The 15,630-nt window shown below is 40.6% G+C and overlaps 2 protein-coding genes and 1 pseudogene across 2 annotated transcripts; all 3 read left to right on the forward strand.

Moving 5' to 3' along the window:
* The first annotated feature begins 399 nt into the window (after positions 1-399).
* Positions 400-3,895, forward strand: LOC116020054 (annotated as a pseudogene).
* Positions 3,896-5,148: 1,253 nt separating this feature from the next.
* On the forward strand, positions 5,149-8,286 carry LOC116020053. Its single transcript, XM_031260511.1, has 6 exons — positions 5,149-5,241; positions 5,328-5,520; positions 5,968-6,632; positions 6,762-6,960; positions 7,073-7,635; positions 7,733-8,286. Exons 2-6 carry the CDS (start codon positions 5,399-5,401, stop codon positions 8,227-8,229), a joined length of 2,046 nt encoding a protein of 681 aa, XP_031116371.1. The 5' UTR covers positions 5,149-5,241; positions 5,328-5,398; the 3' UTR covers positions 8,230-8,286.
* A 2,472-nt stretch (positions 8,287-10,758) lies between these two features.
* On the forward strand, positions 10,759-11,671 carry LOC116020564 (uncharacterized protein At4g26485-like). The gene is made up of 2 exons (XM_031261033.1): positions 10,759-11,020; positions 11,118-11,671. Exons 1-2 carry the CDS (start codon positions 10,759-10,761, stop codon positions 11,612-11,614), a joined length of 759 nt encoding a protein of 252 aa, XP_031116893.1. The 3' UTR covers positions 11,615-11,671.
* The last annotated feature ends 3,959 nt before the right edge of the window (positions 11,672-15,630 follow it).

Genomic DNA, 15,630 nt, shown 5'->3' on the forward strand with positions numbered 1-15,630 from the left:
ACATCATTTTTGTTGTCATTCAAGAATGAATTAACAAAGGTATTGATGAGTATTCAAGTATATCATTCGGAAACGTAATGATCAGCTTCATCATGTTGGAGCTTCTGATATTTGAGGTGGTTCGCTTTTGTATTTAATTGGCTTAGACATGATTTGAGTTCTAATTGTTTAGTAGGGGTAATGGAGATTCATGCCTCTTTTTTAATCCTTAAAATACAAGAGTGAAAAAACATAACTTTTACCTCTGAGCATCCCTTAACTTGGCATAGTGTGTAACTTCTTCTATCTTTCTCACTTGTATATCATTTCATGTTATTGCATATGTGCTTGTGTCTTTGGAAGCTTAGTCCTTCCATTTTCTCACTTTTAATCACTTGATTATATGCAGGTAACTAAACCATGGGTTCAAAAGCAGTAGACGATATGATAGAGGCCTCATCAGGAGCTCATTATTCTGGATTTCATTTGCAGGGGCCAAATGCTACTGAGGTTGAGCAACCAACAACTTCAATGAGAGGAAATGTTCCTAAACAACCATTTGTTATTGGTATGTTTGGCACTTATGTATACTGGTTCTTGCATGCACTAAAATGAGATTTCCCACACACTAGTTTTGCAATAGAGAGTAATACACTGATTCTTTTCTGTACTTATTATGCACGAAAGCAATTTTGAAAATTTTATGATTTTCTTGGGTTTTGCTCTTACTCTGTTACCTATTCTGAAATAAATGCATATTTGATGCTATAATGTTATCATACTAAGATGCTGTTGTGCTTAAAATCTGTTATAACCCCCCCCCCCCCCCTCCCTCTCTTGATAGATATGTTTCTATGTAATGCATGCTCTTACCGAAATGTTCAATCTGCAGGAGTTGCTGGAGGAGCTGCATCCGGGAAGACCACCGTTTGTGATTTGATTATTGAACAGCTTCATGATCAGCGTGTTGTACTAGTTAACCAGGTTTTCTTCTGTTTTAAAGGCATATATTATGCCTTTGCTCTAAATATTTACAAATTATTTATGATTTTAACTTTTTGTTTTTCTTAAGGATTCATTCTATCATAATTTGACACCTGAGGAACTTACAAAAGTTCATGAATACAACTTTGACCATCCTGGTTAGTGTAGTTTCTAGCTTCTTCTTTTTTTCCCCTCTCCTTACTTTTTTCATATTTTTAATACTGCTTTGTTGTTTATTCCTTTCATTCAGATGCATTTGATACTGAGCAATTGTTGTGTATCATGGATAAGCTGAAACATGGGGAAGCAGTAGATATTCCAAAATATGACTTTAAGAGTTACCAAAACAATGCAACAAGAAGGGTAATTCAGACACCTGTCCCTGTTGCAGCCTTGGTGGCATGGGGATATATGTCAATACACATAATATCTTAAGTTTCTCACCCAAGTGAAACCATTAACAACTAATATATCTGCGATTCATTTTCCTGTATGGCTGTATTTGCAACTTAGTGTATAAATTGACCACTTTCTGATGAACACATGGCAGGTAAATCCATCAGATGTTATAATTCTCGAAGGCATACTTATTTTTCATGATCCTCGTGTCAGAGATCTAATGAATATGAAGATATTTGTAGATACAGGTTCTTTCCATTCCATTTTAACTTGTTACGTGTTTCTACTAATGACTAGCTGTGGTCGTTCCTTGTCCTTTGCTTGACTAATGAACACGATTACTGCTTTTGCTAAGATTGGTCTTCTACATTTCATAGACTCCACTATCTCAAAATTTTCAGTGCAGATGCTGATGTCCGTCTTGCGAGGAGAATAAGGCGTGACACGGTTGACAAGGAGAGGGATATTGCTATGGTACTGGATCAGGTTAGTGACAGTCTTACCGGATTACTCTGGAGATGGTCTCTTTCACTTGAGCCGTCTTACATACTTCTCACGTATCAATGAACGGTTTTGATATTTATGCAGTACTCGAAGTTTGTTAAACCAGCTTTCGATGACTTCATTCTTCCAACAAAGAAGTATGCTGACATCATCATTCCTCGTGGCGGAGACAATCATGTTGCTATCGATTTGATTGTGCAGCACATAAGGACGAAACTTGGCCAACATGATCTATGTAAAATATATCCTAATCTTTATGTCATTCATTCGACTTTTCAGGTACCTTCCATTTGTTGTAATTCAGGTGTCATTAACCCTAATCGTTTCTGATCTTGTCATTCATCAATCTATTATCTAGTGTCTGGAAATGTTGTAGTGATTGGTCTTTTACTTCCATTCAGATACGAGGCATGCATACTCTTATCCGTGATGCTGAAACAACAAAACATGATTTTGTATTTTATGCTGATCGGTTGATCCGCCTGGTAGGTATTTGTACTGTAAACTGGACTTCCTGGTAAAGGCAAAGTCTGATTTCCAGTTAGTATAGCCATAACTGAATGAAAGATATCGTTATTTTACTAATAAATAAATTCACTTAAATTCATGATTATCTGAACTAGGTGGTTGAACATGGTTTGGGACATCTGCCATTTACAGAAAAGCAGGTGATCACTCCAACCGGTAAGGCACATTTTCTCATCGATTACTCTGACACATGCAGTGTTTAGAGTGGCCAGTACCTTCAATGTAGAGGCTTCTTGGATCGCAAATACCGTTTCCTAATATTTTCTCGTATCTGCAGGATCTGTGTACACTGGTGTTGATTTTTGTAAGAGATTATGTGGCGTCTCTGTAATTCGAAGGTAAACTACCAAAATTATGGTGTTAACTTGTATCTTTGTTTTGTATTGCATGATTTTTATAAACAATTTAAGCACAAAGAGCCAAAGAGGAGCTTACTGTGATCGATTTGGAACTTCATCTTATTTTACTTTCTCTCTGCCTTCAATGACATTTCATATGTGCCTAATTTCTGCAGTGGAGAGAGTATGGAAAATGCTTTACGGGCTTGTTGTAAGGGCATAAAAATTGGCAAGATTCTAATTCATCGAGAGGGCGATAATGGTCAGCATGTGAGCAACTTCTTCACCCCCTGATGCATTGTGCTATTCTGTTTATTTTTACTTCAAGTTTATCTAATGCATGGATCACGCAGCTTATCTATGAAAAACTACCACACGACATTGCAGAGAGGCAAGTCTTATTGTTGGATCCTATCCTGGGCACCGGTTAGTGCTTCCTCCCCCCCTTCAATGTCTGCGTTTTCATCTTTCTAGACGTCTTGACAACTGATAAGCTCATCTGTGCATTTATGCTGATATGTTCTAACTACTCGAGCCTCGATCTTGCAGGGAATTCAGCTGTTGAGGCCATTTCTCTACTGATAAAGAAGGGCGTACCCGAGGCCAACATTTTATTCCTAAATCTCATTTCTGTGAGTCCATTTCCCCCGCCTTGTACTCATTTCTATTACTAGATAGAGGGAACTACATATTCTCGAATTATTATAGCCATTTTCCCCTCCTCGTTTCTACTCCAGGCACCTCAAGGAGTTCATGTGGTCTGCAAACGTTTCCCCAGAATAAAGATCGTGACGTCTGAGATTGAAATGGGATTGAACAAAGATTTTCGTGTTATCCCCGGGATGGGCGAATTCGGGGATCGATATTTTGGCACTGATGATGACTAAACTAAAAAACATCATCGGATCATTGTTTCCCAAGTCCAAGAGAGAAATAGAGTATCAGTTGCTGGATGGACACTTTGAAGAGCTTTGTCGTCTATGTTGTTCTTTAGAACGTACTGCGGTTTTTTACCCCTTTCGCCGCTGAGAAATCTGTCATTTATAATTTTCCCCCTCTTGATTGAAGATGATAAACTGCATTTTAATTTTTTCTTTCTACTGCACTTATATCTGTATCTCGAAAGATAAGATTAATTCAACCGAGTTTCTATTTGCATACTACATTCATTTCTGTCTTATAATTAAGACAAGAGGATGAGATTAATTCAATCATATATATTTCGAGTTGATTGAGTTCATTCAAAAGAGACTAATCTAATAAAGTTATTGGAGTTAATCGAATGAGATTAATCCAATCATATATATTTCAATTTGGTCATTGTAACTTGTAAGACTAATTCAAGTTATTGGAGTTGCATGCATGGCTGCATGCAGATGAGCTTATCAAGACAGCCAAGTATATTGTCACTCCGGGGAAGGGTATTTTGGCCGCCGACGAGAGCACCGGCACGATTGGCAAGCGTCTAGCCAGCATTAACGTCGATAACAGACAGCTTAGCTCAATCCAATCTTTGCAAGCACGTTTTTAGTACATCAAATTAAAGTTTTTCGACCTGCATAAACAGACATCTTAGCTCAATTTGTTATTGAATGGGATGGAAAATTGTAGAGAAGTTAACATATTTCGTGTCATATACTTCCTTAGCAAGATTTGATATCCAATAAGATCAATTAAGACCCATAAACGAATCAGAATCCATATAAAAAATTAATGAACAGAAAAGAGTTTTGATAATAAATTGGAACGAGAATTTCGAATATGCACAATTCTAAATATCTGGGTTTTATTCCCATTTCACCATAAACCAAAAAAAAACTGTATTTTGCCCGCATGGGCAGCTCAGTTGGTCACGGAATAAAATTTGGGAAGAAAGACAGTGGCACTGTGAGAGCAACCTTTCAAAGTGAGAAGCTACTTGTAGGTAGCTGTAAACAAATATGTGTTCTGAGTTACCATGATTTATATATTCCTAGATACTCGACCTTTACGAACGATCAAAACACTGCATCTTTTTAAAAATATTTACTATATGCATTGGTACCGTGGTACGTGTAACGAAAAACGTGGCGATAAAACTTCAAAGCGAGGTTGAACAATTAATAGGGAGGGCCGGGACACTATTCGTCAATCTACTCTACTTTACTTGCTTTGATTCTAGTCATTCCCTTTTCTTTATTGCATTCTCTTCTCTTTCTCTATTCGGTTACTTCATTCATGGCGAAGGGGAGAAAGACGAAAGGCGGCACGAGCCAAGTAGTGAACCCATCTACTTGCAGTTCTAGTGATGCTAATGCAATGATCAAGCTGGATCTTGAAGATGGTATTACCCTACATAAAGACAGCATTTTTACACTTTCAATGAATGATGAAGAGAAATGGGCAAAACACTACAGTAGCTACCATAAGATTTTGCTTGTGGGTGAAGGGGATTTCTCCTTCTCTGCCAGTTTGGCTGTGGCTTTTGCCTCTGCTTCCAACTTGACTGCAACTTCCCTCCATTCTAAAAGTAAGACATCCTAAAATGTTGGGCTCTGAATGTGTTGTTTGAGTTGGAGATGAGATTTTATGTATTATGTTTTCTGTCTTGTTCAGAGGTTTTGAGGAAAGATTATGAGAAAGCTGTTTACAACATTGAAGAGGTAAAAGGAAAGGGAGGCAAGGTGATGTATGGTGTGGATGCTACTACCATGGCATCTCATCCCACCTTGAAGAGCTTGGCATTTGATAGAATACTTTTCAATTTTCCATATGCTCTCATTCCCAAGAATGGCAAAGATCAACTTTGGTCAGTTTGTTATTTGTTTTCAATTTTTCATACTGCTCCATGGCATTTGATCTTTCCTGTTAATGGAATATATTTAATATATGGAAGCTCTATAGGCAGTATTAGGGATTTAGATAGGTCTTCTAGCCACCTTGTGGTCTAGTGGCACACGGTTGCACTCCCACGTGAAAGGGGAGGATTCGAGCCTCAGTGGAGGTGATATTGACTCTTTGTGCTTTAGTAGGCTGAGAAAGTAGTTATGAACAGATACTGCAATGAGTTTTGTATTCTCTTTCTATATGACAGACTCTTTGTGCTTCAGTAGGTTGAGAGCATATTTAGAAATCTTCTCTTTACTTTCCTTTCGTAACACTTCCATTCATGTGTTTTCAGAAACCCTTTTAGGTAGTTGTTTAATTTGTCCTTAAGCATATTATATATGATTGATTGATTTGTCTGTCTGTGAAGGAGACATCAATCTCTTGTAAGAGGGTATCTGAAAACTGCCAAGGAGATGATCTGTGAAAATGGTGAGGTCCATATCACTCAAAGGACAGATGGAGGCTTTGATGCTTGGAGAATAGAGTTTATTGCATCTCAGCTGGGGCTTGAGCTTGAAGAAGCTGTTGATTTTAAGATTTGTGATTATCCAGGCTACACTCCCAAATGGGGAATGGGAAATGAAGATGGGCACTTTCCTAGTAAAACTTATAAGTTTCGACTTCCTCATCCACATAGCAATATCTCACAATGTAGGGAAGTTGCAGCCACTTATAGGTCTACTGACACTGCAATAGTTTGGACTGCACCTTTAGAGTTGGGTGTTGAAAATGGGATTACTATACACGACGAAGACTATGAGGTTTCGACAAATTTGTTAGAGGCGATTGGGTTGGAGCAGAAAGAAAACACTTCTCGTTCAAGCAATTATTGTGCCAATCATAATTTGGAGCAGTGTGAAATGGGGCAAGAGATGGATGGTGGCGTTGTAGCCGAAGAGAAATGGGTAAATCACTATAGTAGCTCCCACAAAATGCTGCTAGTGGGCGAAGGAGACTTCTCGTTCTCTACCAGTTTAGCCACTGCCTTTGGCTCTGCTCATAACATGATTGCCACTTCTCTTGACTCTGAAAGTAAGACAGTTGATCATCACCAAAGTTTTGTGTCTGTGTCTCTGTCTATTGTTTGCAGACGAGTATTTGGGGTTTGAATATGCCATTTGGCTTGGGATTTTTCATTTATGCTTTTGCTTCTTTCTTCAGAATTTGCGAGTGAAAACTATAGCGAAGCGATTTCCAACATGGAAGAGTTGAAAAGAACAGGATGCATGATGATCTTTGGTGTTGATGCTACTCGCATGGCACACCATCCCAGCTTGATTGGATTGGTGTTTGATCGCATCATTTTCAATTTTCCATATGCTGTCATTTCAAAGAACGATTCACGTCAAGACATACTATGGTCTGTCAATAACTATATATTATGATTACTTAACTTATATATTCAGTACTGATCTAGCTAGCTAATTAGTTGTTTCTTTTTAAGCATTTTATTGATTTGTTTCTCTTTGCAGGCGACATCAATCCCTTGTAAGAAGGTTTCTGAGAACTGCCAAACAGATGATTCATGAAAACAGTGAAGTTCATATCACTCACCGGACTGATGGATTCTACAGCTCATGGAGAATAAAGTTTATTGCTAATCAGCTGGGGCTTGAACTTATAGAAGCTGTTGATTTCAACATTAGTGATTATCCAGGTTACAACGCCAAATCGGGAACTGGAAGTGATGCTAATTTTGAGTGGTGTCCGAGTAAAACTTACAAGTTTCGACATCCCCATCCAGAATCAGCCAGCTGTAGTGCAGATCCAGAAATGATCTTGAATCTTTCTGAGCATTCTGAGGAATCTTGGTCTGAAGAAAGTGAGACGGTTGAGTTGGATCAAGAAAACATTAGTTCTCCTACTTCAAGCTATTTCCCTAACCATTATTTGCAAGAAGAAAAGTGGGCAAAACACTATAGTAGCTGCCACGAGATTCTGCTAGTGGGAGAAGGAGACTTCTCCTTCTCTGCCAGCTTAGCTGCAGCCTTTGGCTCTGCTGCTAACATGACTGCCACATCTCTCGACTCCGAGGGTAACAAATCTTAGATCATGATTGGATTGATTGCTCAATATGTATTATACATCAGAATCCATGACAAAAAATGGTTATTGTTTTCTTTCATTTTCAGAGTTTCTGAAATCAAATTATTGCTTAGCTACTGTCCACCTTAAAGAGTTGAAAAGAAGGGGCTGCAAGGTGATTCATGGTGTAGATGCTACTTCCATGGCAAACCATCCCTACCTGATTGGCTCCACATTCGACCGTATAATCTTCAACTTTCCACATTCTGGGATTTTCAAGAGCCAAGGGCACCGCCGCATATCTCAGATTCGTCATCAAGCGCTTGTGCGGGAGTTTCTGGGAAATGCCAAGCAACTGTTAGGCGAAAACGGCGAAATCCACATCACTCACAAGTCAAATGGATTCCATCTGCAATGGAATATAGTTTCGCTTGCAATCGAGCAGGGGCTTGAGCTTGCAGATTCTGTTGATTTTGATGTGAGTGACTATCCAGGTTATAGCAACAAGTATGGATTTGGAGGTGACAGGACCTTTGATTTCCTTCCTAGTAAGTCTTACATGTTCAGACATCCTGGTACACTGCATATACCCTGGGATTGCTGATTATCCAAAGCCATCCTGCAAATCTGCAATTGAGAACATGTAAGAAAATTGTTTAAATATGTTTGGTTTTGAAAGATTGTGTTTGTGGAATTGAGATTTGAGAACATGTGATTTGCTTCCCTTTCTGGGAGATTTTATGGAACTTCAACCTTTTGATACAAAGTATTAGTATTCATTGAGGCCTAATGACTATTTATAAGTTTTGATTCTTACTCAAAAGGAATATTAGAAATATTAATTATTTTTGGAAAAAAAATAGTAGAAAAGTAGTATTAGAAACAAATATCCTACGATGAGAACAATTATGTTTGTATTAGAGTTCACCAAATATAACTGTAGGAATACAAGAGTATATATACAAGAGAATCATAAGTAAACTAGGACTGAGAATCATAAGTAAACTAGGACTGAGACTTATAGTATGACTCTATTATGTAGAGTCCTAATACTCCCCCTCAAGCGGATGGTATGGAAGTAACCTGTAGCTTGTCACGTAAGAAGCAGAACCGGGGACCTGCGAGTGACTTGGTGAAAATATCAGCTAGCTGATCCTTAGTAGAAATAAAGTGCACCTGAATGTCTCCTGCAGCTACTCTGTCTCTCACAAAGTGATAATCAATTTCGACATGCTTTGTGCGAGCATGAAAAATAGGATTAGCACACATATAAGTAGCTCCAAGATTGTCACACCAAAGTTTGGGCACTGGAAGAGGTGAAATTCCTATTTCTCGCAGCAAAGAGAGGATCCACAGAACTTCAGCACATACATCTGCAAGAGCCTTGTACTCTGCTTCAGTAGAAGATCGAGCAACAGTCCTTTGTTTCTTGCATACCCAGGACACTAGATTGGTTCCAAGAAACACAGCATGCCCACTAGTAGACTTTCTATCCGTAGGACAACCAGCCCAGTCAGAATCCGAGAATGCATGAAGCTCACCTGAACTTGACTTTCTCAATCGCAAACCCAAAGACATAGTACCTTTAACATACCTTAACACACGTTTCAGTTGTTCCCAGTGTGCAGTGGTTGGAGCATGCATGTGCTGACAAAGCAGATTAACTGCAAAGGATAAATCTGGTCTCGTGATAGTTAGGTACTGTAGTGCACCTGCAATGCTCCGGTATTGCGTGGGATCATCATATGGATCTGTACAGGTAGATATTGTCTTTGAAGTCGTAGTAGGTGTAGACACAGGTTTGCAGTCTGTCATACCAGCTCGTTTAAGTATGTCAGTCATATACCTGCGCTGAGAAAGCAACACTCCATCTGCACACTTGACTGTTTCAATCCCAAGGAAAAACCCAGGCTCACCAAGATCTCTAATCTTGAAAGTACTAGAGAGCTTGGAGAGCAAAGCCTCCAATGCACCATGCTCATTGCTCATAACAAGAATATCATCCACATAAACAAGCAGGTAAACAGTAGCCGATCCACGAGAATAATAAAATAACGAAACATCAGTTTTAGAGGCATTAAAACCAGCAGATAACAGAAAAGTGTGCAAACGAGTGAACCAAGCCCGGGGAGCCTGCTTCAAACCATACAGGGAGCGTTTCAACAAGCAAACATGATCAGGGTGCTGAGAATCAACATACCCCGGAGGCTGACGCATGTAAACAGTTTCTGTAAGATTACCATTAAGGAATGCATTATGCACATCCAATTGCCTGACTAGCCAACCAGAAGAAAGAGCAAGAGAGAGCAACAACCTGACTGTAGTAGGTTTAACCACCGGGCTGAAAGTGTCAAAGAAATCTTGACCCGGGACCTGATTAAACCCTTTAGCCACGAGCCTGGCCTTGTAGCGCTCAACAGATCCATCAGCCTTCCTTTTCGTGCGAAACACCCACTTGCAGCCAATAATATTCATAGACGCAGTGGGAGGAACCAAGCACCATGTTTGATTCTGCAACAAGGCATTGAACTCCTGATCCATTGCCTCCCTCCATTCAGAGTGTTTGACTGCCTGAGTATAACAAGTAGGATCAACAGAGGAAACTTGCACAGTCAAACCCGCAACCGGAGCCACAGACCGACTCCTAGTGGCCATGGAGTGAGACCTCTCCGTGGGACGCACAGTACGACCACGTGGCCGACCACGAGGCCTCTTCTGAGCCACATCAGCAGGAGGCGAGGGAGCTACCACAGATGGATCAACCACAGGATGAAAAACAGATTCAGCCCAAGGTCGTGCAATAGATTCTGATGGAGCCTGCAAAACAGACTTAGCACCAAAAGGAAACACAGCTTCATCAAACCGCACATGACGGCACACAAAAACTTTATTAGTATGCAGGTCCATGCACCTATAACCCCGAAACGAATCAGGATAGCCCAGAAAGACACATGGAGAAGACCTGTAAGACAGTTTATGACGATTATATGGCCGTAAGTGCGGATAGCACAGACAGCCAAAGACACGAAGAAAGGAATATGATGGCTGAGATCTGTGCACTAAGACATGAGGACTAGAGTTATGGAGAGTATGTGAGGGCATTTTGTTAATAAGGAAAACAGCAGCCTCAAANATGATCTTGAATCTTTCTGAGCATTCTGAGGAATCTTGGTCTGAAGAAAGTGAGACGGTTGAGTTGGATCAAGAAAACATTAGTTCTCCTACTTCAAGCTATTTCCCTAACCATTATTTGCAAGAAGAAAAGTGGGCAAAACACTATAGTAGCTGCCACGAGATTCTGCTAGTGGGAGAAGGAGACTTCTCCTTCTCTGCCAGCTTAGCTGCAGCCTTTGGCTCTGCTGCTAACATGACTGCCACATCTCTCGACTCCGAGGGTAACAAATCTTAGATCATGATTGGATTGATTGCTCAATATGTATTATACATCAGAATCCATGACAAAAAATGGTTATTGTTTTCTTTCATTTTCAGAGTTTCTGAAATCAAATTATTGCTTAGCTACTGTCCACCTTAAAGAGTTGAAAAGAAGGGGCTGCAAGGTGATTCATGGTGTAGATGCTACTTCCATGGCAAACCATCCCTACCTGATTGGCTCCACATTCGACCGTATAATCTTCAACTTTCCACATTCTGGGATTTTCAAGAGCCAAGGGCACCGCCGCATATCTCAGATTCGTCATCAAGCGCTTGTGCGGGAGTTTCTGGGAAATGCCAAGCAACTGTTAGGCGAAAACGGCGAAATCCACATCACTCACAAGTCAAATGGATTCCATCTGCAATGGAATATAGTTTCGCTTGCAATCGAGCAGGGGCTTGAGCTTGCAGATTCTGTTGATTTTGATGTGAGTGACTATCCAGGTTATAGCAACAAGTATGGATTTGGAGGTGACAGGACCTTTGATTTCCTTCCTAGTAAGTCTTACATGTTCAGACATCCTGGTACACTGCATATACCCTGGGATTGCTGATTATCCAAAGCCATCCTGCAAATCTGCAATTGAGAACATGTAAGAAAATTGTTTAAATATGTTTGGTTTTGAAAGATTGTGTTTGTGGAATTGAGATTTGAGAACATGTGATTTGCTTCCCTTTCTGGGAGATTTTATGGAACTTCAACCTTTTGATACAAAGTATTAGTATTCATTGAGGCCTAATGACTATTTATAAGTTTTGATTCTTACTCAAAAGGAATATTAGAAATATTAATTATTTTTGGAAAAAAAATAGTAGAAAAGTAGTATTAGAAACAAATATCCTACGATGAGAACAATTATGTTTGTATTAGAGTTCACCAAATATAACTGTAGGAATACAAGAGTATATATACAAGAGAATCATAAGTAAACTAGGACTGAGAATCATAAGTAAACTAGGACTGAGACTTATAGTATGACTCTATTATGTAGAGTCCTAATACTCCCCCTCAAGCGGATGGTATGGAAGTAACCTGTAGCTTGTCACGTAAGAAGCAGAACCGGGGACCTGCGAGTGACTTGGTGAAAATATCAGCTAGCTGATCCTTAGTAGAAATAAAGTGCACCTGAATGTCTCCTGCAGCTACTCTGTCTCTCACAAAGTGATAATCAATTTCGACATGCTTTGTGCGAGCATGAAAAATAGGATTAGCACACATATAAGTAGCTCCAAGATTGTCACACCAAAGTTTGGGCACTGGAAGAGGTGAAATTCCTATTTCTCGCAGCAAAGAGAGGATCCACAGAACTTCAGCACATACATCTGCAAGAGCCTTGTACTCTGCTTCAGTAGAAGATCGAGCAACAGTCCTTTGTTTCTTGCATACCCAGGACACTAGATTGGTTCCAAGAAACACAGCATGCCCACTAGTAGACTTTCTATCCGTAGGACAACCAGCCCAGTCAGAATCCGAGAATGCATGAAGCTCACCTGAACTTGACTTTCTCAATCGCAAACCCAAAGACATAGTACCTTTAACATACCTTAACACACGTTTCAGTTGTTCCCAGTGTGCAGTGGTTGGAGCATGCATGTGCTGACAAAGCAGATTAACTGCAAAGGATAAATCTGGTCTCGTGATAGTTAGGTACTGTAGTGCACCTGCAATGCTCCGGTATTGCGTGGGATCATCATATGGATCTGTACAGGTAGATATTGTCTTTGAAGTCGTAGTAGGTGTAGACACAGGTTTGCAGTCTGTCATACCAGCTCGTTTAAGTATGTCAGTCATATACCTGCGCTGAGAAAGCAACACTCCATCTGCACACTTGACTGTTTCAATCCCAAGGAAAAACCCAGGCTCACCAAGATCTCTAATCTTGAAAGTACTAGAGAGCTTGGAGAGCAAAGCCTCCAATGCACCATGCTCATTGCTCATAACAAGAATATCATCCACATAAACAAGCAGGTAAACAGTAGCCGATCCACGAGAATAATAAAATAACGAAACATCAGTTTTAGAGGCATTAAAACCAGCAGATAACAGAAAAGTGTGCAAACGAGTGAACCAAGCCCGGGGAGCCTGCTTCAAACCATACAGGGAGCGTTTCAACAAGCAAACATGATCAGGGTGCTGAGAATCAACATACCCCGGAGGCTGACGCATGTAAACAGTTTCTGTAAGATTACCATTAAGGAATGCATTATGCACATCCAATTGCCTGACTAGCCAACCAGAAGAAAGAGCAAGAGAGAGCAACAACCTGACTGTAGTAGGTTTAACCACCGGGCTGAAAGTGTCAAAGAAATCTTGACCCGGGACCTGATTAAACCCTTTAGCCACGAGCCTGGCCTTGTAGCGCTCAACAGATCCATCAGCCTTCCTTTTCGTGCGAAACACCCACTTGCAGCCAATAATATTCATAGACGCAGTGGGAGGAACCAAGCACCATGTTTGATTCTGCAACAAGGCATTGAACTCCTGATCCATTGCCTCCCTCCATTCAGAGTGTTTGACTGCCTGAGTATAACAAGTAGGATCAACAGAGGAAACTTGCACAGTCAAACCCGCAACCGGAGCCACAGACCGACTCCTAGTGGCCATGGAGTGAGACCTCTCCGTGGGACGCACAGTACGACCACGTGGCCGACCACGAGGCCTCTTCTGAGCCACATCAGCAGGAGGCGAGGGAGCTACCACAGATGGATCAACCACAGGATGAAAAACAGATTCAGCCCAAGGTCGTGCAATAGATTCTGATGGAGCCTGCAAAACAGACTTAGCACCAAAAGGAAACACAGCTTCATCAAACCGCACATGACGGCACACAAAAACTTTATTAGTATGCAGGTCCATGCACCTATAACCCCGAAACGAATCAGGATAGCCCAGAAAGACACATGGAGAAGACCTGTAAGACAGTTTATGACGATTATATGGCCGTAAGTGCGGATAGCACAGACAGCCAAAGACACGAAGAAAGGAATATGATGGCTGAGATCTGTGCACTAAGACATGAGGACTAGAGTTATGGAGAGTATGCGAGGGCATTTTGTTAATAAGGAAAACAGCAGCCTCAAANCCGACCTCCCTGAGCAGCGAAAGCCGCCGGTGCAGCACCTCCAGGCAATGCGTAATCATCACCGGCGATGAAGTCTTGCGCGCCCAGCAAGTCAGCAAGCTCAAGGAGCGTCACCGGATGTCCTCGAACCGCCAGCGAAGAGGTGACACCCTTGAACTCCGGTCGAAGGCCGCGGAACACGTACAGGTTCTGTTCTTCCAGCGTTACCTTCCGGCCGGCGAGAGCTAAATCTTCAACAATAAGCCGAGCTCGCCCGAGATACTCCGCCGTCGACGAATCTCCTTGCCGGAGACCATGGAGTTGGCTAAGCAAGTGAAGTTGGCGGGATTGAGAAGCGGAAGCGAGGGACTGCTCAATGGCATCCCACAACTCCTTCGATGTCCTACAGCCGACGGCGATGGAGAGCACCTCCTCGGACAGCGAAGAAACCAGGAGAGACAGCAACCCTTGATCACGGCGAGACCACGCAACAAACGCCGGATTCCGAACGCGGGCAGCAGCAGCGGACGAGGTAGCAGCAGACACGGCAGGGAGGAACTCCTCCGGGCAAGGACACGATCCATCAACAAGATCAATGAGATCATGGCCACGTAGAAACGGGAGAACCTGAGTACGCCAAAACAAAAAATTGCGGTGGTTGAGTTTGATGCTAATGTAGTGATGAGCAGAAGAGAGCGACGACACGGGAGCCGGCGCCGCAGAACTCACAGCAACATCTGAAACGGTCCGCTCATGGGAACAAGAACGAAACCCTAGCGACTGATACCAGATGAGAACAATTATGTTTGTATTAGAGTTCACCAAATATAACTGTAGGAATACAAGAGTATATATACAAGAGAATCATAAGTAAACTAGGACTGAGAATCATAAGTAAACTAGGACTGAGACTTATAGTATGACTCTATTATGTAGAGTCCTAATACCTACTCTTCAAGGAATGCAACAATGTAGGAGAGATCCGTGTGGCCTGCCGGTGCGACCAATTCTTAAATTGTTTGTTTGTTATTTTTATTTAATTCGAAAAAAAATTACTCCGTAAATATTATGACTGTATTAAAATATTAAAGAGTGTATTCAATTTAGAGTTCTAATAATTTTTGTAAACTTTTAATATGAAAAAGTTTTTTAAAATTTTATAAATTTTTATCCTACAAACTTTTATAGACACATACAAAGTGATGAAAGCCTAAAAGATTTTTGTAAAGTACAGGAAAATTCTATGAAAATAATTTTAAATCCATTACTTTAGAACTTTTTGAAAGTTTAATATTGATTTCAATAAATCCCTAAATTGTCTTTAATTAATAATATTTTATATGTATTATACATATGTACCCACATATATAACATTTAATATAAAGGGATATTATGTTTTTTAAATACCTATTTTATTTTTATTCCTTTTCCCAATCAAAACCTATTCCTTTTGTGAATCAAACACTAGATTCTACTCCCTATCATATTAGGGTATGTATACTTTTTCC

The sequence above is a fragment of the Ipomoea triloba genome, chromosome 5 (assembly GCF_003576645.1).
Source record: "Ipomoea triloba cultivar NCNSP0323 chromosome 5, ASM357664v1".
In the NCBI taxonomy this organism is placed as follows: domain Eukaryota; kingdom Viridiplantae; phylum Streptophyta; class Magnoliopsida; order Solanales; family Convolvulaceae; genus Ipomoea; species Ipomoea triloba.

Coding starts and splice junctions, on each gene's coding strand:
- LOC116020564 (XM_031261033.1), top strand. CDS start 10,759: ATGATCTTGAATCTTTCTGAGCATTCTGAGGAATCTTGGTCTGAAGAA. Junction 11,021..11,117: donor CACATCTCTCGACTCCGAGG/GTAACAAATCTT, acceptor TTTCATTTTCAG/AGTTTCTGAAATCAAATTAT.
- LOC116020053 (XM_031260511.1), top strand. CDS start 5,399: ATGTATGGTGTGGATGCTACTACCATGGCATCTCATCCCACCTTGAAG. Junction 6,633..6,761: donor CACTTCTCTTGACTCTGAAA/GTAAGACAGTTG, acceptor TTCTTTCTTCAG/AATTTGCGAGTGAAAACTAT. Junction 7,636..7,732: donor CACATCTCTCGACTCCGAGG/GTAACAAATCTT, acceptor TTTCATTTTCAG/AGTTTCTGAAATCAAATTAT.